Source organism: Canis lupus, chromosome 29 (genome assembly GCF_048164855.1).
Source record: "Canis lupus baileyi chromosome 29, mCanLup2.hap1, whole genome shotgun sequence".
Classification (NCBI taxonomy): domain Eukaryota; kingdom Metazoa; phylum Chordata; class Mammalia; order Carnivora; family Canidae; genus Canis; species Canis lupus.
This window is the reverse complement of record NC_132866.1, coordinates 17,525,091-17,551,350: the sequence shown is the minus strand read 5'-3', so window position 1 is coordinate 17,551,350 and position 26,260 is coordinate 17,525,091. Positions and strand designations below refer to the sequence as shown.

At 39.5% G+C, this 26,260-nt stretch overlaps 1 protein-coding gene across 11 annotated transcripts in view; it reads left to right on the top strand.

Moving 5' to 3' along the window:
* The window catches only part of VTI1A (vesicle transport through interaction with t-SNAREs 1A), a 356,845-nt gene that overhangs the window by 217,702 nt on the left and 112,883 nt on the right, over window positions 1-26,260 (top strand). For 4 of the 11 annotated variants that reach the window (XM_072805318.1, XM_072805320.1, XM_072805323.1 and 1 more), the window contains one exon: window positions 25,866-26,080. The exons of 5 other annotated variants lie outside the window; for them this stretch is intronic. In XM_072805318.1, coding sequence (XP_072661419.1) covers window positions 25,866-25,869 — 4 coding nt within the window. In that variant the 3' untranslated portion in view covers window positions 25,870-26,080. Of the gene's footprint in view, window positions 1-25,865; window positions 26,081-26,260 lie in introns of those variants that run through there. 2 more of the 11 variants (XR_012020590.1, XR_012020591.1) reach the window with 1 other exon arrangement.

The window sequence follows — 26,260 nt, the reverse complement described above, 5'->3', positions numbered from 1 at the left end:
GCTGTTAGCTCTGCTATTTTAGGGCCAAGAAACAGCTTTCCCTGGCTGGAGCATTCCCAAGCTATCATGGCCATCAAACAGGTGGGGAATAAATATTGTAGAATGATGGGACATTTGAAGAGCAAGCTCCCGATCCCCAGGACTCAATTTGGACAGGCTTCAATTGGAGCAAACAGGTGTTCCTGGGAGGAACTGTCCTCAGGTGGCTGGGGGGGTGCCATTCTTTCACATACATAAAAAGGTCCCCTTCCTTCTGCCTGCAGGAAAATTAGAATCAACTACAGCTTTTTCTTTTGAAATGGAAAAAGAGAAATAAAAATATGGCACCAGGTTTTGGCTCCAAGTGGATTTCCACGGAGCATGTAATCTATGATGAATGATGAGTATCCTTGAAGCGAAGCATCCTTATAGTTTTCAACATTGGAGATACTGTAAAAACTGAATGAATGCAAAAAAATCTTTTTACCAAAGGCTGTACCTGTGAAGTAGTGTATAGCCTTTCTTTCTTTCTTTTATTCATTTGCTCATCACCAAATATTTTGTGAGCACTCTGTCTAGAGATGGAGTGTAAGCCAGAAAAGGGCCCTGTCCCCAAGGGCTTAGCCTAAGCTGTGATAATAGTAATTGTTTGGAACATGATAGTGAACCTGAGTAGTCTTTGGGAAATTGTGGCTAGATCTAAAGTAGTTAGTTGCTGGCCTCAGAAATGTTTCTTTTCTGTAATGCCACCACTCTGAGGACATGACTAACATATTTTTTTTCAGGGCACTCTTTTGAAGTCAGATTTTTTGCTATAAAACACAAAATAGTAATAATAAAGTTAAAAAAATTTTTAAATCATACTTTATTCTTCCGCCTTGAAACAAACTACCCTTTTTGATTACAGGTGTTCCCTTCTTTCAGGCATGATCCCCACAGATTATTATGTTGCTTTTCTCACTTAATATTATATCTTACACATATTTGTTTCCACGTTGTCTTCATGATTATATTTTTCCTAATTAAAAAGTCTTTTCTAAAAAAAAAAAAAAAAAAAGTCTTTTCTAATAATAAAAGTTTTAAAAACCTCTTATTTTGTAGGAAAAGAAATTAACTTATCAAGAAACAGGGAGAAAGCCATCTATAATTATTACAGTGGTGACATGTAGCAACTATAAAGTTTTGGCATATTTCATTCCAAGCTTTTTCTATGTATTTTCCTGTGTATTTTATTTATATAATTGAGATCATACAGTATACACAATTTTATATCCTCCCACTCTTTACATTAAGATTATATTGAAAGCATTTTCCCATGCCATGAAAAAGTCTTTATAATTCTTATTTATAATGGTTGCATAATATTCTCTCATAGGATTATTTCCTTTATGTTAAACGTGTAGGTTTTTTCTAACTCTTGCTATACACTAATGCTGTGTCTGCATTCATAGATTATATTAATTTCTCAAGGCAGTATCCCTGAAGAGAATAAATGTTTCTCTCATTTATGACTTTGGCATTCTTGCGTCTCTCATCTTAATCTAGTTTTGTGGTCAGCAGGGATATATACATCAAGGAACTTTTTCAGGATAAGTATGTTATATAGAAATCTATAAAGAATCACGTTCTTGCTCTGACTCTTAAAATATCGTTTCCTTTCCCTTGTTCCGTAGGATCTTTTTTCCATCGTCCTCATGTTGTTTTTGAGTTCTTATTTGGTTTGTTACTTTTGAAAACCTCTTCTTGAATCTGCAAATGGATGGCAGCTTTATATGTTCGGCTCTGTCTAGTGATAGTCCTTTGTCTCCAGATTTTATGGGAATGAAATGGAAATTCTCCTTTTCCGTGCTCCATGACTCTGGCAGGAGAAATGTCCAGCCCTTGGATGTGCAACTGTCTTCTCCACCACCACCCCACACAGGCACACTTTACTAAGGAAGACCACACTTCCCAGCATTCAGTGCCTTACACCATACCCACCATATTGCTTTTCAATGTTGATTTATTGTCTTCCTGGGAGCTCTAGTTTCTTAGTGGCTGTAGAAAGGAAACAAGATGCAGAGAGCATGGAGAAAGAGGAATGAATATGGCAGTCCAAATAGCTCCTAAGCTGCGACATCTACTCATAAGAGAGACAGCTGCTCAGTTTCTGCTTTTTACAGACATTGCATTTTTTTTTAATCTAGTAGCAGACTTTGTGGAGGGTGGACTACTGTTACATATTTCATCCCTATTCGTTTTTCTGTAGTGGTAGAAAATCCTTCCAGGCTCTGGCAATTTATGATGTCAGTTTTGGTGTTGTAAATTATCATTGTCTTGTATTTTTTCATCCCAGTTTAATGGGTACTTTGATAGATGCAACATCAGGAGCCATCAACCAGGCACCATTTTAAACTGGAGACTGTGAGTGATCTTTAAAATTGCCCTAGATAAGGGGACCATATAAACCATTTCTGTAGCTCAACCCTTGGGCCTGTATGCCTGGGTGGTCTTGTTTTAACTATTGCTATTTAATTATTGATGATTTACTGACACAAGGCATAGAAGCCTTAGGGAAAATGAAATCCCACGTGCCAGTTTCTTTAGATGAATCTTCTTTGAGGTTTAAGTGTCCCTCTCGGTAATATAGTAAGGCAGGATTTAGGGGGTCGTTCCAAATACTGCCTGGGAAAGTCTGCTGTGGCATCTCTATTCACTGATGAAGATGACTGATGCGTCTTGTAGACAAGGCATGACTGCCTGTGCTCGACATCATGACAGCCTCATACAAGCCCATCTACCCTAGGCCAGGCATCCTCACACATTTCCCTATCCCTCATTTCTCTTCTGTGTTCCTCATGTGGAAAAGTCTAATTTCCAACAATAATGACAACTTACCTACAGGAACTCATTTCCCCTATAAAAGCTTCTACCCTGGGAACCACTTATTAGGAAAGTGATAATTTACTCCATAAACATGTGAGAGGAACTTTTCTGGGTATGTAGGGATGTCGGATGAGTCTTGCCTTCAGAAAATTCAGTCCCTAATCAGAAAGAGATAAGGAGTGTGGAAGTACTAACTCAAGACATGTGGTGATCAGAAACCTCAATGCACAGTTCCCAGAGTCTCGAGATTATTGGCAGCTTGGAGTAATCAAGATGGGTATCCTAGATGACATGGCATGTGTGATCGCCCTTGAAGGAGGGCTAACATTTGTCCAGGCAAAGCTAAAAGGGATTCCAGGCTGAGGAAAGAGAATGAATAGGGAGGTAGCATCTTGCAAGGCAGGCATGGAAGATCATTCAAATCAGCTCTTTATTGTCAACTTTATGATTTTTGCCTTTAGTTTTCTGATGTTCGCCTTTCAACAGTAGAATGTGGGTCACCTCACAACATGTTTGCAGTTGTGTCCAGCTGTCATCTGCTTCCCATCTTTACTCTCCACTGGGGAGATGAAAGCTTGGCAGAGTCATAATGGCCTGAAAACCTATGGTCCATCTTTTCTCACCATCATTATTCCTTATTGAACACCTACCATGTGCTCTAGGCTGAACAAACCTTATTAAAAGGCCATGTTCTTTCATAGCTTTCATGTAATCCACTGATGAGTTTGGTCTCACAAGGTCTTATTTTCTCCTTTCATTGTTTTCCTAAGGATTCTGAAAGGTTTTGCAAGTACAGGTAGCTCTTTGTGAACGCAGAATGGACCCACTCCACCAAATCCTGCTGGTAGGATTTTTCCTTCAGAGCCCCTTGCCATCAGAAATACCATTCTGAGCCAGTGCCCAGGAATCCTCCCTGTAGAGTTTGTTCTCTTAATCATTAGGCTTGGCTGTCTCTTCAGATGCTGTGTGGGCACCAGTAGGACATAGCCAGATTCTTCTCTAAGAATAGGCTGGCATAGGGGTAAAGCAGAGCTAGATCCTGGAGGATTTTAGATCATGTATCAGAGTCTGGATGGCCTGAAATCAAACTTCATTACATTGCCTGAAACTGGCCTAGGCATGGTACTACCTTTTTTGTTTGTTTGTTTGCTTGTTTGTTTTAAAAGCAACAATTTTGTTTTGATAAGACTTAAAATTTTTAATTCAGTTTTGTTTTGGGGAAAAAGATTTTTTTTTAAAGATTTATTTATTTATTTATTCATGAGATACACAGAAAGAGAGAGGCAGAGACATCAGCAGAGAGAGAAGCAGGCTCCATGCAGGGAGCCAGATGTGGGACTCGATCCTGGATCCCAGGATCACGCCCTGGGCTGGAAGGCAGACACTCAACTGCTGAGCCACCCAGGTCGTCCTAGGGAAAAAGATATTAAAATGATATCTTGCCAAGATATCATTTTAATTTTTTTTTCCAAGTTAAAGTCATCTCTGGCACTGGGGCTCTTTCTGTGTACACACCTGCCTTGTTAATCAGGTTCTCTGGATTTTATCATTTCCACTTGCAAATGAGGATGGTTAGCAGCCAGCCTTAAAAGAAGCTACTGTCCTCATCAGCATTGACTAAAGGGTTGATAAAATTCTTGCATATAACTGACATGTTTCTGGTACAAAATGCCTTCACCTTCAAATCTATAAGGAGAAGGAAGTGTGAACAGTCAACAGACATTAACTAACGGGTGACAGGTCGGCACACTGTGCTAGCTGTGATCCAGCCTGGGTGATTTCTTTTTCTTCTTCGATTTGTATTTATTACATCGATAATATTATCAAAGAAAAGAAAACATATTTTAAAAGAAAATGAAAAAAATCACTCATAACCCAATACACCTACAATTATCTTTTCTTTTTTTTAGTGTTTATTCATATGTTAACATTTTTCTTTGTGTGGCATTAATACAAATATTAAGTTCTGCCTTTTTCTTTTTAACTTCACATGATAGCTTGTGCTACTGTGTTCAATTTGATATTGTTATCTTGTCTTTTTTAATCAAGTGATTAGGACATTTGTAAAGGTTCAGGAAAGCCCAACAGCATAGGGCTGGTATACATTGGTTTTTCAGAAAACAGAAGGGCTCACTCTCCTATGACTTAGAGTTCCCCAACCTGATATTTAAGAGCACTGTAAGGGGATTTTTAAAAAATTTTCTTTATTTATGAGAGAGAGAGAAAGAGCAAGAGCATGAACAGAGGGAGGGGCAGAGGGAAAAGGAGAAGCAGGCTCCCCCTGAGCAGGGAGACTGATGCAACAGGGCTTGATCCCAGGACCCTGGGATCATGACCTGAGCTGAAGGCAGGTGCTTTACCAACTAAGCCATTGAGGCACCTCAGGAACACTGTGAGTTTTGATAAATACTACTGAGGTGTCCTCATACCCGTCTATACTATCCACACAGGTGTCTTACATATATCCATTTAAAGGTGGTTCATGATAATGTTGATGACAAAGCGTATGTATAAACAAAGCAGGCAGGCCACTGTGTGGTGGAGATAAATGTTGAAGGTTCCAGAAATAGCCCCCTTTCCCCAAAGTATTCCCTAACTGACTGAGAGGGGATAACTGCACTCATCTTAGGATTTCATGCATTGTCTTTGTCAAATGCCAGTACCGAGGTGGTGACTTAATCAGTATCAGTCGTGGCACCTGCTTGGTGGTGTGCCAACCAGTGAAGTTTGCCTTGGCCGCACAGAGCACTGAGGAGTAGCCCCTGAGTAAAGGAGGTCGGGAGGCGGGCTGAAGGGAAGGGTGGTTTTGGAGCTGCCTCCGAAGGAGACGCGAGTGGGGTGCTGTGGTAGGAGGTGCCAGACAGCCAGGGGGCAGCATGGAAGCATTTTGCACCTGATGAAAGAGGAGAAGAGGAGGAAGGGATGAACACAAAAACTTCACCGGTTTTCCTTAGCCCAGCCTTGGGGAGAATGATGGATGACTTCTTGTCATCTTTTGTATTTCCTTGGTTGGGGGGTGGGGGGCAACGGAGGGCAGCTAAAACGGAATCTCTCTACTGAGACGAGAGATTGAAAACTATAAGCTGTGGCCTGCAAGTGGCCAGCAGAACTTTTTCCTTTTCTTTTTTGTGGTCTACAGTTTTGTTTTTTAAATCGAGTTAGTAGGTGTTACTTACATATAGCAGAATTCACACATTTAGAGTTCGATGAGTTTGAGTCACAGTATGCACTTGTGTAACCTGCACAATACACGCATCAGGACAGAACGGGGCTCCTGCTCTAGAGAGTTTCCTCGGGGCCCTTTGCTCCCAGTTCCCTTCTCTCCTACCTGTCACAGGCAGCCACTGATCTGCTTCCTCACAGTCAAGTTTTGCCTTCTCTAGAATTTCATGTAAATGGAATTCTACAGTATTTTGTCTTTTGCTTATACCTTCTTTCACCAGCATAGAGCTTTTGAAATTCATCTATGTCATTGTGTGTGTTACTGTTTCATTCCTTTTAGTGGCTAGGTAATACACCTGAGTCGAGATTTAATAGAATTTATTTATCCATTCACCAGTTTATGAAGGTGTAGGTTGCTTCCAGTTTGGAACTAATGTAAATAAGGGCACTATAAATATTTGTGTACACATCTTTTTGTGGACTTAGATTTTTATTTCTCTTGGGTAAATATCTAAGAGTAGGATTACTGGGTCATAAGCTAAGTATATGTTTAATTTTTTAAGAACCTTTCCAAAAAAAAGAAGAACCTTTCCAAAGTGGCTGACCCATTTTGCCTTCCCATAACAATGTGTGAGAGTTCCAGTTGCTCTGCATAGTTATTCTTAAAACATTCAAAATAACTGTCAACAATTAAAACTCAGAGCCCAGGGGTACCTGAGTGGCTCAGTCAGTTAGGCACCCGCCTTCTGCTCAGGTCGTGATCCCAAGGTTCTGCGGATCAAGCCCCACATCAAGCAGGGAGCCTGCTTCTCCCTCTCCCTCTGCCTGCTGCTCCTCCTGTTTATGCTTATTCATTCTCTCTCTCTCTCTCTCTCTCTCTCTCTCTCTCCCCCTCCCCCCCCCGCCAAATACATACATACATACATACATACATACATACAAATTCAGACCCCTTTAGAGAGGTACATGGTCTCCAGTTCACTACAGTTCCTTTATGATCCATTTTGCTCATTTATGTCATCCTCCTCTCACCTGTGGGTCTATTACCCCTGCCTTAGAAATTCTCCCCAGCAATTTTATGTTCCATGGTGCATGGCAGGGCATCATGGCTAAGAGCAGATTGGTGGAAAAGGCAAATCTGAGTTGGAATTCAGTCTTGCCACTTACAAGCTGTCACTTTGGACAATTTACTTCTCTCAGCATGAACTTCTACGTCTGCAAAATGCTAAGGATATCTTAGTCAGTGATTTGTTATAATAATACAGAGGTACCTGGCTGGCTCAGTTGGTGGAGCACCTGACTCTTGATCTCAATGTCATGAGTTCAAGCCCTACATTGAGTATATAGATTACTTTAAAATAATAAATAAATAAATAAAATAATACAGAGCATGCCAAGTACGCGGCACACGGCCAGGTCCATACAAATTATGCAATACCTAGTTCACATTTCGTACTTATTAGTATCATAGGATAGTCCAGGGATTCTCACTTGTATGTGTGTGTTTGTGTGTGTACATCAGAGAGTAACTTGCACAGATTTTTAGAAAACATAGAAACTTGTGCCCCTACTGCCAGATCTTCTACAGTCACATTCTTCTGGGCTGGATGTGAGCATGTGCATGGTTTAAAAATTCTGCAGATGATTGGGGTGAGCATCCCTAGTCAACAACCATTGGTTGGCCCGGAAGATTTTAACAAGGAGCTCTATATCCTAAACTTAGCTCTATCACTAACGAGCTGTGTGACCTTGGGAAAATCCCCTTAATCTCTCTGAGACAACAAGTTTAGCTTAGATCTGACTCTAGTAAATTTGGTTTTTCATAATTACTAGGTTTTTCATGGTAGACAGTGGCTACAGTTGGAGACAGATGAGATGGAGGTGGTTGGAAGCTATGCCTGCTTCCCAAGTAATATGTCAAGATGAAGGCAAATCTCAGGCAAATCTCTGAATTCTGCACGCCTAGAAGCATGTGTTTGCAAGCAGGCACAAAAACCACCATCCATCTTGTCCTATGGGCCCAATGATGTCCCTGTCCTCTGCCCTGATACGAGAGTGCATTGGCAGCAACTTGCCAGAAAGGATAGCTAGAGGCAGATATGAGAATATTCTAGCAACAAGACTTGGCTAATCTAGTCAGAGTCAGATGAAAGACTCCTCTAAATGACTCAGTCAGAATCCAGAGTCCAAAACACCATTCCAGGGTCACTAGATTCTAATGCCCTTTCCATGCAGGCTGTGGGAGTGCCAAGGACAATAGTTCTAGCCCTTCCACATAGCTTCAATGCCATTTCTAATGCCCTCATTAATAATTATTAGTTATGCTAATTAAGAGTAACTAATTAATAAGATAAAGATACTTGTAGTAGCTGCCTCTGGAATGTGGCTTTTCATTAGTCTTTTAAATGTGAACTAAACACCCCTGAAGTGTGTATTCCCATTAGGCCACTTCAATTATAAACTGACTACCCCAGGGTATGGATTAAAACTAACTAATACACACATATCTGTCACGCTATCTATACGGAAGTATTTTATAGTTAATTACAGACACTATAACAGATGATCCCTAAGGTTCCATCCAAACTTAAGATTCAACCATTCTGCATACAAAGGACCCTAATACTGCTCTCAACATAACTTCTTCTCATCCTTAGTCTCCTCTTTCTGGAAACCCCTCTGAATCCCCCAGGCCATATTAGTGCTCTTCCCTTCCCTGTGCTCTCCTAGAAGTATATGCCTCTTTCATGGCATCTTATTTCAGGCCAGGGAACATACAGTGAGGGTTCCAACCTTGTAAAATGGCATCCTTTTCGATTTACCCACATTGATCTTCATTATTTCCCAAACTTCAGTGACTTGAGTAGTACCATCATAATTTTGGTCTTGGCCCTACCTATCTAATACCTCTACCGCTATTTTTCTTTAAGTTGGCACACTCTTGCTTAATCTTAAATTCCTTCTTTAGCTCTATTACACAGAGAATTACCCATATAATCATGATTTGAATGTGCTAGTTATGTTTTTTATATACTAAGTGCATAACTTAATATCCTAAATAAAACGTTGAGTGGTTATGAATATTTAAAATAAAAAAATAATCATCTTTGTCCTACCTAAAATGAGCTTTCAAATCTCCAGCAGTCTGCACATAGCACTGTGGAAACCCTTGCTGTGCTGTACTCGTCAGGTCCCTGCCCATCTCCTCCACTAGACCATGAGTCCCTGGAGAGAGGACTGGCTTTCATCTCTGTATCACCATGTCAGTAAGCCTGGTGCCTGGTGCATAATATACACTCAATAAATGTTTGATGAATAAATGTTGCTCTCACTATCACAAGCGAAATATCATTAGCAAATAGAAATATTTTCTATATTCTCTCACTTTGATTCCCAACCTCTGATACTTAAGCACTCAGACATGGAATAAAAACAAGAGGAAGTACCAAAACATGTATAAGTGAAGTGATGTGTGTCTTCCTGTCTCCTAGAACTTTTTTTTTTTAAATGACAGAAGTGCCATTCATTCAATTCCCTTCAAGTTAAGGAGAATTTAAAACTGTAGACAATTTTAATGTCAAGTGAGTTAAAATTATATGTGATTTTTTTTCAAATAGAAACTTAACCTGACACAAGGCTCAAGGCAACTATATAATGGAAAACGTAAAGAACGTCAAGAGGAAGTTTCCAAGTAGAAAATGGTGATTGAAAAAGCAATGATCAAATTATCCCCAGAGAAAGTTCAAAAAGTGAATTCCAAGTACCATGGTTACTTTTTCCTGAGTGCCACCCTTGGAGACCTCAGCAATACTCTGACCCACAGGCACTGTGTACCTGCAGAGTCTCGCAGGGATCACATGTGCTCTTCAGTTCCTGTCCTGCTGAGCAACTAGGCATTCCTGATTTACAAACTTAAAATAGCTTATCTATTTTAATGTCAACTCTCCCCTCCCACCTCCATCCCCCAGCCCTCACCCCATAGCTCAGTGTCAGACTTGCCTGATTTATTCTATGGCACCCACAACCCTTTTGCTGCTCAAGGGCAGGGACTGGAACTTACAAGGCTTTACCTAGTAAAGCCTCTGTGCTTTGCTAGCTCCTGGGACGGAATGGACACTCAGGAAGTGTTTGCATGAAGGAAACGGTGGGGGAATGAATGAATAAATGAAGGAACTATCAAACAAAAGAATCAAGTGAGTTATGACTTGGGTTTACATATATCTTGCCAACTTAACTCCCTGCATTTCCGTAAAGATCTGGAAGAGAACACATTTAGGAGAAAACTCTCTGTCTGGAAGCAAGCCTGTGGATGGCAGAGTTAGTCTCATTTTGGGGAGCTAAGTTTTTGCTTCTAATCTCCTATAAAGAAAGTTTGATGATTCCATTTCTTAAAAATAATCTTAATCTGAGTTGATCTCAGAAAGCAAATGTTACAAAGTCAACGCTGAATAAAGTTACAAATCCATCTTCCACTCATTGAATTATCTTTAAATTGTACGGGAAATGCAACACATGAGTTTTTTGAGGTCTGTCTTTCCATTAGTTTCCAAAAACAAAAACTTGCAATTTAAAGAAATATTTATCTTAAATGGTACCTACCTTGAACTTTCCTACATGGTATTTACTGCTGTCATTTCAGACTGAAGCATTTGCATTTAATTATATAAAGTATTTTAAAAGTTCACGATTTTTAATTTGGGGTTGATTCTGTAAGCTGTAGTCAGAAGCATAGTATGTAGAAGAAAGGGACATAAGAAGTGAGACCTATTATAAAAGGCGTCTAATTTTCCTAAGCCTTTAAAAAAAATCTATATTTTTTAATGTTTAAGGTGGAAAAGATAAATGGATTTGTTGGCTTATTTGCATTGCTTTTGCTTTTTTCCCATAATTGCTGAGGTTGTTTTGTTCATAAAAAGGGAAGTGGTGCCAACCTCAAGAGGCAATTGCCCAGTCTCGATTTGGGACATTGTGAAAGTCTAGCTTACTTTAAACACACACTTGCAAATATGGTTCCAGTTTAGGATAGAGAGTTCCTCCCTGCACCATTTAGAAACTCTGGCAGGTTTATTCCAGTAAAGGCCCAGAGCTTGAGGCAGGGAGCAGAGACCCTGAAGATGCCTTGGGCCAGCACTTCCCTTCACCCAACAGCCCATGAAAGCAAAACGCGCAGTGGTTGTAAAACTGGGAAAACTTACTCCTTCAAGAGTCCTTTCCCTCCGCACGTGACCCGCCCACTGAGGTTAATGATGGTCACTTCAAATAGAAAGCGGAAGAGGCTAAAATTACTTTTCTGATCATTTCTGCTGCCTTTTGAAAAATTTGATTGAAAGGCCAAATTGTTAGGCAAGAATTACTTTGCGCCACGTTAGTCTACCTAACATTTTATGGCGTACTCTAGGGAAGAGTTTTTACAGAAAGAGCCCTTCATCCTTATTTGCCCCCAGTGTGTTCTGTTTATTGAGTAGTCCATATCTAGAGAAAAATGTAATTAAGCAAAATGATTATATGTATTTAGATGGGCACCTCTAGAGAAATTCAAAAGCATTATCTCAAGGCTATATCGGCAACAGGGCCATTTGTCTTGTGTTTTCTACAAAGTAGGATGTGTTTGCATGCTTGTTTGGCTGTCGACGGGGAGCTTCCCATTAACTGGACTTGACTGACAATTCCAGTGGGTTCTGAGGATCCCAAAGTGTACCCATTTATAGTTTTTTCCATCATCTCATGAGATTTGTGGATGTTTTCTAATTTTGCAGAAGTTATTCCTGAGCCTGACTTACATGCATTTGGAGACTAACCTCAGTGAAATAGCTTCTGCTATCAGGGTGGATTTAGTAGGGACAAAAAATAAAGGGTCTGCCTTCTACATTCGTTTTGCACCATTAAAACTGAAATGCCGGGATGCCTGGGTGGCTCAGCGGTTGGGCGCCTGCCTTTGGCTCAGGGCATGATCCTGGAGACCCGGGATCGAGTCCCACGTCAGGCTCCCTGCATGGAGCCTGCTTCTCCCTCTGCCTGTGTCTCTGCCCCTCCCTCTCTGCGACTCTCATGAATAAATAAATAAAATCTTTTTTAAAATAAATAAATAAATAAGTGTGAAAATGCCTTACTAATGCAGAAATGCAGGATTGCTATAATGAATTTGCCCATCGGCGCATTTGTTTTGGTTGACAATTAAACGACTAAACACAAATTAAGAGAGCCTCTGCAAAGCCTTCCTCTAGTGTTTCCTTGGTGGGATCCTGTGTCCTTAGTTTTCTCTATTTGGGCTGCATCTCCCAGAAGAAAAAATAATAATCACCACTTTGTCAGTGTATACTCTGGAAGTTGTTGAAGCAAAGAGTCAGGTCACAACACCCAGAGACTACGCTTTTTCCCGCTGAGGAATTGTATTTTCTTGGGTATGTACGGAACTACATGAACAAATCATTAAGTGACAACAAGCGAACAGGCAGAGAGAAGTATTCAAAAATCCTATGACCTTTGCTGCAAGGGTGGCTGATAGAAGACACTAGCTTTAATTGTTTGTTTCTCTCTTGCCAATTTTTGTTTCAACAAAACATTCCGTGATCTTGAGGCAAAAGGTGATTGGGAAGGCAATATTTTGATTTTAATGGCTATATCGATTTTTCTTTATTCAAGAATGATCAAAAGTATTTTCCTAGGTGTAATCAAATAGCATTTACACACAAATCGTTCTAGTGAAGCAGAAAGAGCCATATTAATTTACTGCATAGGAAATGGAATTTAAGCACAAACTTGCAGATCTTTTGCTCTTCTTCTGTTTTTTTTTTTTAGTATGTTTAAAAAAGAATATTTGATTATATGTCCGCTCCCAACAGAGAAATGAGTGGGCTTAAATAGGTTTACTAGCTTATTTAGTTTATGGCTTTGTTTCATAACAAGAAATAAGATAGCTACTTGAAATTTTTTTTTATCTCTGTTGGTATATGTACATTTGTTTTCAGCTCTTTTTCTTTACCCTACAGAAAGGCATCAATAGCACATTCTGATTTTTATCTACTTTTGTTCTTTTTAAAGTAACATCTAGGACTGTGTATTCATACTTTAAAATAAGAAGATTCATTTGCTTTGGAATGGAAGCTTCCAGTTGCATTGTAGATTCATAAGTTAATATATTTAGCAAATAATGTCAGAGGAACCTTAAAGTTTGTCTCTATCACATTTTATTGCCAATAAGAACTGTCAGTATTTCTGTTCTCTAGAGCAGCCTTTTTTTATATATTCAAAAATGAAAACAAAAAGCAGAACCTGGCTGTGGCAAGTTTCCCTCGATGAGACAGTCACCCCAAGTCAGTGAACCACGCGGCTTATCAAACTTAGAATGATACCCCACTGTCTCCTCCAAACACTGTGTATTTGTCTCCCCACACAGAGCGTGCTTTACCCCAGTGTCTGGCTGCTGCCTTTCTGCATATGGAGCATTATCCCAGTTTTTGCTTACACTAGCAGAACACCACCACTGTGTTTATTGAAAACTATAGATGTAAATTCTTCGTGATGAAACCAAGACAGGAAGAAAGAATTCTAACTTCAAATTTTTTTTCAGTTTAATAACTTATTGTGTTAAGTTAGGACAACACAGAACTATTGCTTAGCAACACTGGATTAGGCAGAAAATAATTTAAGCTCCCAAATGAGAAACATTTGTAATAGAATATGCTCTAACACTTGCTTTACCACATGGCTTAACACCCTTTTGCTCACACATGGTTAAACACATGTTTGAACTGATGTTTTAACACCCGTCTCACACATCTTTATGTTCTTTGTTCACATATGCTTAAACACATGCTTTGACACCCTTCGTGCACTCATTGTTGAACACAGGCGGAGTATTGTCTTGGGTCTCGTTCTCTAGCAGTTCATTGGTTGGTGGCCAGCCAAAGACTGGTACCTGGTAAAGTAACAGCTCTTTCTGCTAGATGACCTCCACTCTGGGTTTCCTCAGTCTGTCTGAGAAGAGAATCCTCACGGAGGTGACCACCGCCATGGTCATTTGTGTCTACCGTTACCCCTGAGTCGTGGCTTTTCAGCAACGGGTGTATCATGTCGCAAAGTATTATTTTCCACCCTGGCCAGTCCACTTACATATTCTCAACCCCCCCGAGCTCCAAAGGTTTACTCACAGCCAGATGTAGAATTGAGGTGATTTTCCCCACCCACCTCCCCCTTTAGCCTTACTTGGTAATTTCAGTAGAGTTGAAAATATACATACCAGAACGGGATATTTGTGTTGCAGAAATCTAAACATAAGTGGAAAAACTCTGGCCATGAGTCTGATGGTTTGAATTCTCTATCTTCTTTTTCCGTGTGGTATCTGCTATCACCCTAGACAAGGTGACTGTCTCCTTTTCACTCCAACCACCTAAACCTTCCATTGGTGGATTCAGAAAAGGTTGGCTTGTTTTCCTAAATTTCTCGGACTTGCTCTGTGACAGTAGTTTAGAGTGATGTTTCAGAGCCAGACTGCTCAGGTTGGAGTCAAGCTTAGGTTTCTTCATTTGTAAAATGGGAAGAATGGTGGAACAGACCTTACTGAATTGTTATAAAGATTAAGTGACACAACACTTATAAATCACTTATACAGTATCTACCACATAGTAAGTGCTCAAGAACAGTAGATCTTAATTCAAGTAGAATACAATAGTGACAGTAGCCTATATTTAAACAGCATGCTAGAGTATATAAAATATCTTTTAGCCACATATTTTAGATTCTTCTCAGAACACTATAAGGTAAAACATTCTCCCCAGTTCACAGGTAGGCAAACTAAGACATATACATCATCATACCTCTGCCAAAAATCTCATAGCTAGTAAGTAGCGAGGTTAGATGTTGAATGCTGATCTGCTGACAGCTAAGTCAGTGTTTTTCCTATCGTGTTACAAGGCTAAGTTCTGTATGATGTACAAATAAGTACCGGAAATAGCCCTTCCCATCAAAGAGCTTACAGAAGAGGAAATATACTGACAAATGAGAAATAGCTTCCATTTATTAAGAGAGAACTATAAGCCAGCCATATACAATGTACTCTATAATAAATCATCCTCTCCTGATCTTTACAACTGATTTGACAGGGGAAGAAACTGAGGCCTAAAAAAGCATAATTAACTCACCTGGAGTCAAAGAACTAATAAGTAGCAGAACTAGAATTTGAACACAAGCTGTTTCCAGATAAAATCCATACTTTTAACCATTACTCATACTGGCTCTCAACCAACAACAATAAATGAATCCATAGACAAACAACAGCTATTGTAGAAGTCAGCTTTGGTTGAAGTAAATTCCTCCCCTAATCATTCCTGATTATGCTGCTGTGTGATTATTTGGGTTGGTTTTTTTTTTTTTTTCATTTTTAACATTATTATAAGGTGGATAAATAGCAAGAAATAAAAGTTATGGCTATTGTTTGAGAGCATTTGTAAACTGAATCCACAGTTCTTCTATACCAGCACCATAATGACATTCAGGACTATAAAATGTGCTGCCCAGCTAAATTTTCATGGAAATTTTCTTTTATGTGTAACCTGTGCTCACAATTATCTGAATATAAGAATCAATTAAATTCTGTGACTTTCAGGTCCCAAAGAGTGCTAAATGGATGCTAAATTAAATTATTTGAAAATAAATTCTACTTCATTGACTGTATCCTAAAGGTCGATATTAAGGAAACCATATAAACCCTTGAGTTTGGTGAGTCAGAAAGGCATTTTTCATTATTGTACATTAATAACTCAAGCTATCTTCATAGCTGGCTTTAAAGATAACTTAAAGGTGACTGGAATCCTTGAACTAACTTTCCATGTTAAATTGGTTTGGACCCAGATGCAGAGACTAACAATCAGACTATTTAAACACAGAACAAAATCAGCCAGGAATAGCAACCCTTGGATGCCTGACTTGAAGATGAAGCAGGAATTAGTGATTACTTTGAATGGCTGGAAGATCCCAGAGGAAAATTTGGGGGACTCTTCATTCCATTTTGCCCCGAACACGGAATTCTTAGTACAAAAATACCTGGCAACATCAAAATACAGGTGCAGATTTGGAATATGTAAAGCCTCACTTTGGTTTCTTTGTATTTTAACTACATTTCACTATGTTGAGGTTCAGGATCAAATACTTGCATTTTAATGTAGCATTTGCCAGATTTCCAAACCGCTGAGCACAAAATCCTCAGGCTTCATTTCTTTGCTTGCCTGGAAATCTAGGTAGCATTGAGCCAAAAGTTAGAAGTTATGAAGTGAGATTATACTTGATTGGGAACAAAAAAAGTCCTATGTCCAGAAATGCAGATGTGCACAGCAGTCCTAGGGGAATGTTGGTATTTGATCTCCAAGTCTTAAAGGTTCATGTTCCCAAGGTTAAGAGATGCAGAGAGCCAACTTTTATTTGTAACTAATGCTGAAATTACTCTGGAGATTCAAGAAATATTACATTACAAATCACTCAGCTTTGGAAGTCCTATAGCTAGTGAGTTACAAATATCACTGTGTGAGAGAAAGGGGCAATAAGTGAAGGACATCATTCATAAACTTAATTTATACTATTGCAGCATGATCATGCGTATGCTGTATGAGGGTTTTCATTCCACTGAGAAAAGGAAACGAGAGCATTAGAAGTCCATGAGTCAAGACCCCAACTAAAAGAACCAGGAAGTAAAGACCTCCTTGTGTAGGGGAATTGGGATGGGGGTAGGGATACAATAGTCAACTCGAGCTGCAATCTCTTCCTTCTTTTTCTGATAGATCTAACTTCATGAGCTGGCGGCAAGTCCCATATTTATTGAGCAAGCAAGGCTCCCATTTTAGTGAGAGTTAAAACCTAGGTATTCACAAAATAATATCCTTCAACTAACAGGGTGCCTATGGCCATCTATGAAAAAGATACACATAGGAGACATTTCACCTCAAGGGGGGATCTTTAGTGGAACCAAATCTAATATTAAATCATGAATAGTTAGAGGCATTCGGGTGTCACACACCTGCCTTATTTTTTTTTATAGACTTAATAAACCATATTCCTAAAACAGGTACTTTCTACTCTGGTATTAATTAATTGGACTTCCTTTTTGGCTAGACACTTTTTAAATTTTTATAGTTTTTTTAAGTAAGCTCTACACTCAACGTAGGACTTGAACTCATGGCCCCGAAATCATGAATCACATGCCCTACTAACTGAACCAGCCAGACAGCCCTAGAACTTTATTTTAAACTAAACAGTGATCTGATGTTCTTTTTTTTTTTTAAGTCAATGGCTTTGTTTCCAACAACAAAGAGAAAAGTGATAAAACTGTGTCTTAATTAAAGGAGTAAGCTATTCTAGATAAAATTTACCTTTTATAACTTTCTCACCAATATCTGCCACTAATGTGTTTGTTTTCATTGTGAGGTTAATCTGTCTCTGCTATGAAATGTTTTCTTTAAGAATTAAATCTATTATATCATCAGACTTTGGGAGGGTTTTTAACGTGATCAGAATGCGTGATCTTAAAAAGATCGCCAGAATTTGTAATATGGTGCATAATGTTTAATTAACGTACAATATATAATTGCAAATAGACTTGAAGTGGACACTATAAAAGTAAAATATAGGAAAATGAAATGAAACACATATCTTTTATATCACACTAATAAATTCAAATTCAGGTTGTGGCATTTGAACATTAGCTACTTCACTCATCCTCACTAATGATATTTTCAGATCTTAGATTTTAAGAGATGCACTGTGGAGTGTAGAAATAATCGTTATTTAGGTAGCTGAAAATAGCTTGCCAAAATTGATAATGGAAGTTATTCAAGATGTTCTGTCAAAATCCTTTCCAATTAGTGTTGAGGTCTTGAAGGGCCAGACTTAGCTTTTTATTAATATGTTCAGTTTATTAATGTATTTTTTGATATATGCATAGTGTGACTATCTACTACATCTCATGATATTGCATAATTATGGTGCCTTTAATTTGTTGTACCCCAGTCTGTTCTTCCATCTTATTTAAAATTCAGAATTACTTCATAGTTTCATAACTAATAACTCATTAGGAAGCCTTGCAGTGTACCTGAGGTTACCTCTAAGGCAATCCATATTTAACAATAAACCAGAGAAATATCTAACTGCTTGACTGTCATTGACCAGTTTAAATATTTAAAGTTATCATTTGACCCTTTGTCTAACCACTTATAGAAAATGAAATAAAGGTTGTGTATGAATCGAGGGAAGGAGAAGTCCTTTCAAATAGTCTTTCCTCAATGAAGAAGCTAGTTGTGCTGTCAGTAATCAAATACTTAGATAATATTTATATATATATGACCCCATGCTGACAATATATTTTTTTAAGGTAAAGGACCCAGTTTTTCTTTCCCTTTTTTCTTATTTTTCAATAAGACATAGAAATTTAAGCACGACATTCTTTAGTGATCAAATTCAGGTTGGTTTTAATTATCATAACAATATTATATGCCTGTTTTCTCTATTTTATCTTAAAAGATGGCTTTTGGCTCATTTCTGTCTTTAAATGACAGGAAGTCAAGACCGTTGCTTCTAATGCCTTGCTTTCTGTGCCCAGAGAAGTGAACATAGTTAACAATTACAGGTTCAACTCCTTTATCACTGAGGGGTCTCTTACATATATCATTTCAGCTTTATCTTACTGTCTAATAAGGAGCTGAATAATGTTACAGTTAGTCCAGCACAATGCTATGGCTATAGAGATGTGATTTAACCAATATTTATTTAGTATCTACAAGATAAAAATAGGGGGGCTTGGGTGGCTCAGTCAGTTAAGCATCCAACTCTTGATTTCAGCTCAGGTTATGATCTCAGTGTCGTGGGATCAAGCCCTGCATCCGGCTCTGCTCTCAGCAGGAGTCTACTTGAGATTCTTGCTCTCCCTCTGCCCTTCTTGCCCACCATCTCTCATCCCCCTTGCCAAATAAACAAACAAATCTTTTTTAAAAATGAAAATAAAATAGTGTTACGTTCAGTAGAGAGACAAACATGGGATGATGCTGAAGATGCCCCATGTGAGACTGTGCGATAATTGGGGTCTATTTTTAGATGCTGTATTGGTTAAGAGTCTTAGATTCAGAAGGATAGAATCATCTATCTAATTTAAACAGAAAGAGATTTGCTAAAGTAGCTTATAAACTCTTTGGGAAAACCAGTGAAGCTTTTTGAAGCAACAGCAGAAGAGTCAACCCAACCGTCCAAGAGAGCTCACTGCAGTGATCTTCCACCACATGGCATCTTCGATGCAGGAATTAGACTCTGTAGTCTCTGCCAAAACTGTCCCACAAAAAACCAAATGCAGTCCCCTCCCCTGTGTGCATGAATGTGCATGCACATGAACACGTGCACACACACACACACACACACACACTCTGTCTCACCACAGGTACCCATCTCCTCCCATGCAACTGCCTCATATTGCTCACATCTACTTTCCAAATTTTGCACCATCTGCCTCATAAAACCAGAACCACATCTGGAGCCTGGTTGCAAGAGAATCTCACAAATATAGTTCTCAACTTTCTAGCCTTTGCAGTCAAAGAGAGCTGCTAAAAGGGATCCACGTCTCTATAGAATGAGCCAATGTGCAGTTACCACACACCTCATCCCCCAAGGGATGCTGTGAAGTAGTGATTCCCAAATTGTGTTTCAAGGAACCCTAAAATTTGGCCCACCCATCTTAAGGTTGCCAAGGAAGAAGAGACCAAGCAGGCAGGGCTTCATCTGGAACAGCTCCACGTTAATCTGGTTATCTTTGAGTAAGTCTGTAGTTTGTTTGCAAAAAGTTCTCTCATTTTTTGTGTTTGTTTCTTTAAAGCTTCAAACTGCTGCTAACTTGCATCTATGCCTCTATCCTCTACCTACTACCTTCCAAGTATAGGCCAGTATTTCTTTCCAGAGCAAATTAGTTAGTTAGGGAAAGTGTGCTAACAGGCCCATTCATATTAGGGTTTTTAATGTGAAGTCACCACCTCCTGAGAATATTCCTTTGAGTTGTTTCAAAGCTTTTCCAACATCTTCTCAGAAAACCTCAGCGGTGGAGGGCTACCCAGTCATTATAGCCATAGGGATGAAGGGACTGGACACATTTAATTACTCTTCAGCTACTTTATTTCATTTAACTTCAAAAATAAAATTAGCAGTAGCAGAAGACAGTGGTTACATGAGGTTAAATTAATCAATGTGTGCTAATTAAATAACTGGTGTGCCTATGCCATCAGTGCCTGTTTCAGATGGCGGAGAGCTCTTAGTAAGTCTCTCCTACTTCAGTCTCTGTACTTTCAGTGTTTTGCCCTGCAGACTAAATTGAAAGGAAACAATCTCTAAATTAAGAAGACAGATAAAGCTGTTACCTCCATATATATCAGTCACCAGGAAAAGATTTTGGTTGGAAGCTTCACCACTGCAGTTCCTCTAGAATATCTGCCAGCACCCCGTGTATGGCAGCGTGTGAACCACAACTGATCCATGTGCTGAGGAAACCTGGGCTTTAGTTGCCAATTCACTGCTGTACCATCTTTCATGTGCTTCATGCATCTGTATCCCGAAACAGACCAGCAGCCCAACGTTGCTCTAAATACTAGAAATTTTCTTCATGTTCACAAGGCCATTTGTCAGGTTGCTCCCACTTGCTTAAAATAGGCTTCAGACTATTTCAGTTTTGTATAGTTTCCTTATACCTAAAAAAAAGGTGAATTAGCTGAACTGTTCATAATTTTTAAATTCTTAAAAATGTAATTGCATATTTTTTGTTGACTATCTTGAAGCTTCAGAAAGGTGTAGAGAATAAAATAAAATTCTCTATAACCTCATCATCAATTGAACCATTGTTAACACTTTCATACCTGTTTCTTCCTGCCTTTTTTTTTCTAGGCATATTTTACATAGAGACAATTAAATATTTCATTGACATTTGCAGGTTTAGAAACCTGCCTATGACTTACTGTGGATAAAAAATTTAAAGTCATTGCCCTAAGTTGGCAGATGATGTATTTTAACATAAAGAATATAGAATCTGTCAGAATTATTTTTTTGAGTTTCACTTATAAACTGTAAAAGTCTCTTTGGTTCATGAAATTGCCTTGTAGTGCTTTTTTCTACCTTCAGCTATAAAGCATCAAACCAAAATTAGCAAGCTACAATCCTTGTAGCACTTTATTAAGTCTAAATCTGTAATCCACTTTTTCATCCCTGTTCCTGGTGAAGTTTATTTAGGTAAACGATTGATAACATTCTTCACGCCAAAGAAAGTTCTTTCTTTCTTTTCTGTTAGACACTACTATCTTGATAACATTCAAAAAGTTAAACATGAAGAATCATGGTTTCTCTCTCCTATAAATGGACTCACCCCGCCACTGTATTAGCCAGATTTATTAAATATGTAATCTCACATGCAAAACAGAGTAAGACTGTAGTGTATGCAGGGTATGTGTATTAGTATGGGTTTGTTGAAATGCACAAGAACCCAGAAACATTTGTATTTTGAAAAAGACTGGGCTTCCACCATGCACAGTTGCAGAGTTCTCATAGTTTATACATGGGCATATTTAGATAAGTGGAGTAACAAGGCTATGTAAACAAGTTACATTGATTATGAGAGCAGGTGTAAGTTTGGGAATATTTGTGTTCTTCAAGTATGGCCCCATGTATCCCTTACATAGGGGACTGTTTTCCTAGAAGTGGTAAAAGTGGAAACACTCGTCTGTAATGTTTGATGCCATGCTAGCTACATCTTCCAGAAGATCCTTTGTTTGGGCTGTTCTTATTAGAGATATTTCAAAAGGGAGGTGTTCTGCATACTAATAGAAGCATTACACAGTACTTACAACAAAGAGAGTCACTGAATATTCCAAATAATAATAAAAATTTCTGATGACGTGACATTTTTCAAATATTTCCACCTTCTGTGATTTAGTCTCTGATGGCCGAATACGCCAGTAAGCGCTACTCATCACACCTCTACAGAAATCATGCTGTACACATATCTATTTTGTAGGCTTTTCCACTTAGTCATTTCCCCTTAACATAAACCATTTTCCTAGCAAGTTTGTTCTGTCTCCATGGTCGCCAGTGGCTTTCTAGACCACCAGCTTACTGGCCCTCAGATTTCTGTAGTAAATTTTCTTAGGGATTAGCCTGGGACGGTGAGGTGATGAGAGGGACCTCTGTTCATCCTCCTCTTCTGTCGTTTCCATTGTGTTCCTGACTGGACCACCTTCTCTCCAGCACATTTTCTCCCTTACCCCACTCACCTTCCTCCTTTTAAATTCCTATTATTCTGTCTTTGTCCCCTTTAATTACCAATTCTTCTTCAACTCAATAATGAGTTCCTTTTGGAGGGCCTCCTCTTCTGTCAGCATCTGCTTGCTTTGCTGACAGATACCTCAGTACAAAAAGTTGGAGCCTGACATTTTCATGGATAAAGAGTTTATGGATGAAGACTTCTGCCCTAGTTTCCAGTGCCCCTAACAGTGTCTGTCTTCAGACAGAACTGTGCCCTTGGTGCCTTGGACAGACTCTGTTTTCCATCTATGTTCTTCCCAGCTACCCTGCCCTCTCCTCACCTGCATTCCAGCCAGACTGAACTCCCCCTGCCAATCCTCCTGCCTAGACATTTACCCTCCATCTCCCTCATCAAAACCCTACCCATCTTTCAGAGTCATGTCTCCATGCTCTGTCCTCCAAGAGAGGAGACCACATGCTCTGGATCCCTCCAACAAGATGGGCTCCATGGTGCTTTGATTGTACTGCTCCTGTTGGTGTATCTAGCATGCCTGTATCTTCTTGATGTCAGTACCTGTTTCATCCACCCTACTACATTGTAAGTTCCTTGAGAGCAAGGAACATGTCTCTCATATTTGACTCTTGAGAGCATTGGACACAGTTCCCTGCACCTTGAAGGTTGCTTGTTAACCGTTGGCCCATGAGAATTTTAAACTTCTGATTTGAAGCCATTGACTCTCCCCCAGTTAATGTCCTTACATTTTATTTATTTAGTGATACTGCAGAGTAAGTTTAAAAGTTGTGATGGCTTATATGAAAGAACAAAAATGGCCTGTCTTGGTTATATCTTCAAGTAATGCCCAAAGAGAAGTCAGTACCATGTAGAAATTTACTCTGAGCTCATGCCATTGCCTGCTGATTTTTTTCCAGACTAGTCACATAACTTACCAGAAGACTCTTGAGCCATATGCCTTTGCTCTGATTTCCAGAGTCTTCCTCAGCTTTGTTAGTCAGTCTACCTTGTTGTTCTTTTGTGTGTATGAGCATGGGGACCTTGGCTTTTGGAATAATATTACATTGCAAATCAAATTCTGCCTCAAAAGAATTTTTCTTCCACAATTTTCTGCATTTCTGAACAGGTTACAAAATGTCACAATTCAGTAGGGCCAATTATTAGGTTTTCATTTAATGGGCAGTTTTAATGTTCTCAGAGAATCTGAATAGTAATAGCATTTTAAACTCCTGCATTCCATTTAAGGACTCACAACCAGTTCTCTCTTTGAGCACACCTAGTTATATTTTTGGGTATCATTTAAATTCAGGCTCTAAATCTGTAGGAAAAATCAATGAGTTAATGAATAGCCTCATTTTTAAAACTTTTCAAATATTTTATCCTAATTATAAGGCATATCTAGTGACATTAATTTGACGAAATCCCAAATCATCAGATTGTGCAGAATAGCCCTTACGATGGAGTCATTTGGAGTATTTTCAGGTTAACAAATGTACTGTTTCTTAGGGCCAGACCATGGCTTTGCTTACTCTGAGAAAAACTTTCTACGGTTAAGGTCAGTGTAGGCTAGACTTCATGCATTGTTTTCATAGTTATGTTTGTTCACCATTTAGCCTATTAGATGAAAAGCATTGCTGCTACTAATAAAATCACCCCTGACATTTTCACAGCAAACTCTTATTGGCTAATCACTCCCATGTGCCCTGTCCGCAGGCGTGGGGAGCTTCACGGTTGCTCTCAGGTCATACAGTGAGTAAGCAGAACCAGAGCTGGCCAAGCCCAAGCCCAGTGACCTTCCAGACAGACACCACGGGTGTGTGTTCGTGTAAACCACTTGAATTCTGGGGAGGACAGGATGGAAAATAAGCCAACAAAGTGATGACTGTTGAGTCGCCAGCAGCTCATACATAGACTGTCCTCTGGAACAACAGAAGATGAGTTTCCCAAACACACTGAAGCTACAGCTTGAGAGAAACCCACAGAGCAGGCACCATCTCAGCCTGCCCCAGAATCCATTTGCCTCCGTGAGGTTCTCTGTTTTAATCTTTGTCTCTCTTTATCCTAATCAATTCTGTATCCATTCTTCAGCTGAAGATAGCTAGTACTTAGTCTCAGGGAGGTAGAAAACACTTAGAAGCATTGCTTGCTCAAGCCTCATGGCCATTCAAGGAGAAATCTGAAGCCCCTTACTACTCCTTCAATATTTGGACAAGGGACCAAATTAGTCCTCCAACCTGGATCCCCTGGCTCTGCTTTTTTGCTCATGCCTCATAAGCTGCTATACCTACTTCAGGTACATCATGCCTGAGTGTCTTCACTCACCCTCCCTCACCAGGCAGAAAGTTGTAGGTGTCACATTATATTGGTCTGGCCACTCGGTAACTAGAAGTTTATTCTTGCATTTCTCCCCTCCCTGGACCAGTATAGAAGCAAAGTGGAGGCCTTTCATGTATTCTTGGCCAAAGCTCATGACTGTGGAATACAAAAATTAAAGTCTTCCTGGGAATGCTTACCTTCTTAAAGAGATTTCTCTGCTGGACACACAGTAAGACTTAATAATTACCTGTCAACTAAATGATATAATCCTGCTACGTTATATAAAACATTGTATCACAAACACATAGACATGTATCAATGACATAAATCCAATTAAATATATCACCCAGAGAGAAAGAAAGGAAAAAATAAATATTGAGGAAGGGGTTCGTGTGAAACTGAGTAGAAAGTCATTTCCCTTCCCAAAGAAGCTGTACTCAGCACAACATGGGACCCATTAGGGAAAACCTCACACAGGACAGATTTGTCCACCTTGGATTTCCACTTGTGTTTCAATTCCACTACGTCCTCCCCCAAACACAAACTGATTTGTTTCTGTCACAGATGGAGTCTGGTGCAGGTCCAAGGCATTTTGATGACATAACATCTCATTGCATTGTGTGCAGATTTAATGAATTCAGACCATCAGGACGTGTGCTCTCCTGTTGTTTTTAAATTCGGGGTGACATGTTGAGCACCTTTAAAATTCAATGGAACAAGTGCCACAGCTACCATGAGGAGGCCTCTGAAACCAGCCTCACGTGCAAGGGACACATTCCACTGACCTCTCCCATCTTCTGTTCCTGATCTAGGGCCCCAGTCCTAGCTCTAGGGAGCTCCTTCTCCTGTTTCCATGCCTACTTGAGACTGCCTGCAGTGGCCCCCACTACCCATCCCATTCTGAACCCCCTGAGATTGCATGTTGGGTCATGGTCCACATGGGTGACTCCTTCCTCCTTCGTGCCTGTGTTGCCTGACCACTGTGCTGCCAGGCTCGCCGGCCTAGCAGAGGACTAGTCTTAAGACCTACAGTACCATCCCTTATTGCTGAAACCTCTTAGGAATATCGAAGCCAGGGCTTTTCCTCTCGGTTTCCAAACCAAAGCGCTTTGCGTATGATTTCTTAATCATCATTATCCTCCTGATTACTGTTGTCATCGTAACTGCCATCTATTGTAAGAACACTTACGTGCTAAGTGCTGCATAACCATTAATAATTTCATCTCATTTAACACTCCGAGCAAACCTATAAGGGAGGCATTATTATTTTCTTTTACAGATGAGAAAACTGAGGCTTAGAAAGTTCAGTAACTTGCTCAAAGTCACACAGCTATCAAGTCTCAGCCAGGACTGCAGCTTCTCCTGTCCTTCAGCCTTAAGAGCTCAGCTCTCCTTGCCCGAAACCTGATACCTGCTGGGTTCTCATCACGCAGTCAGCCTCCAAGGAACATAAGTAATGTATGTGGTTGAACTAAAATGTCTGCTTAAAAATCAGACTTTGCTTCTATTCATACTTTCCATGTAGATCACCACTAATGTTTTCACTCAATAACTGGAGAATCAGTGTTTGAAGAAAGTATAAGGCTCATGTTTCCCATCTCCTCTCACCCTATATGAGGGGAAAGTGCCATAGTGGCCCCAAACTACTCACATACATGTGCTGAGGTTGGCCTA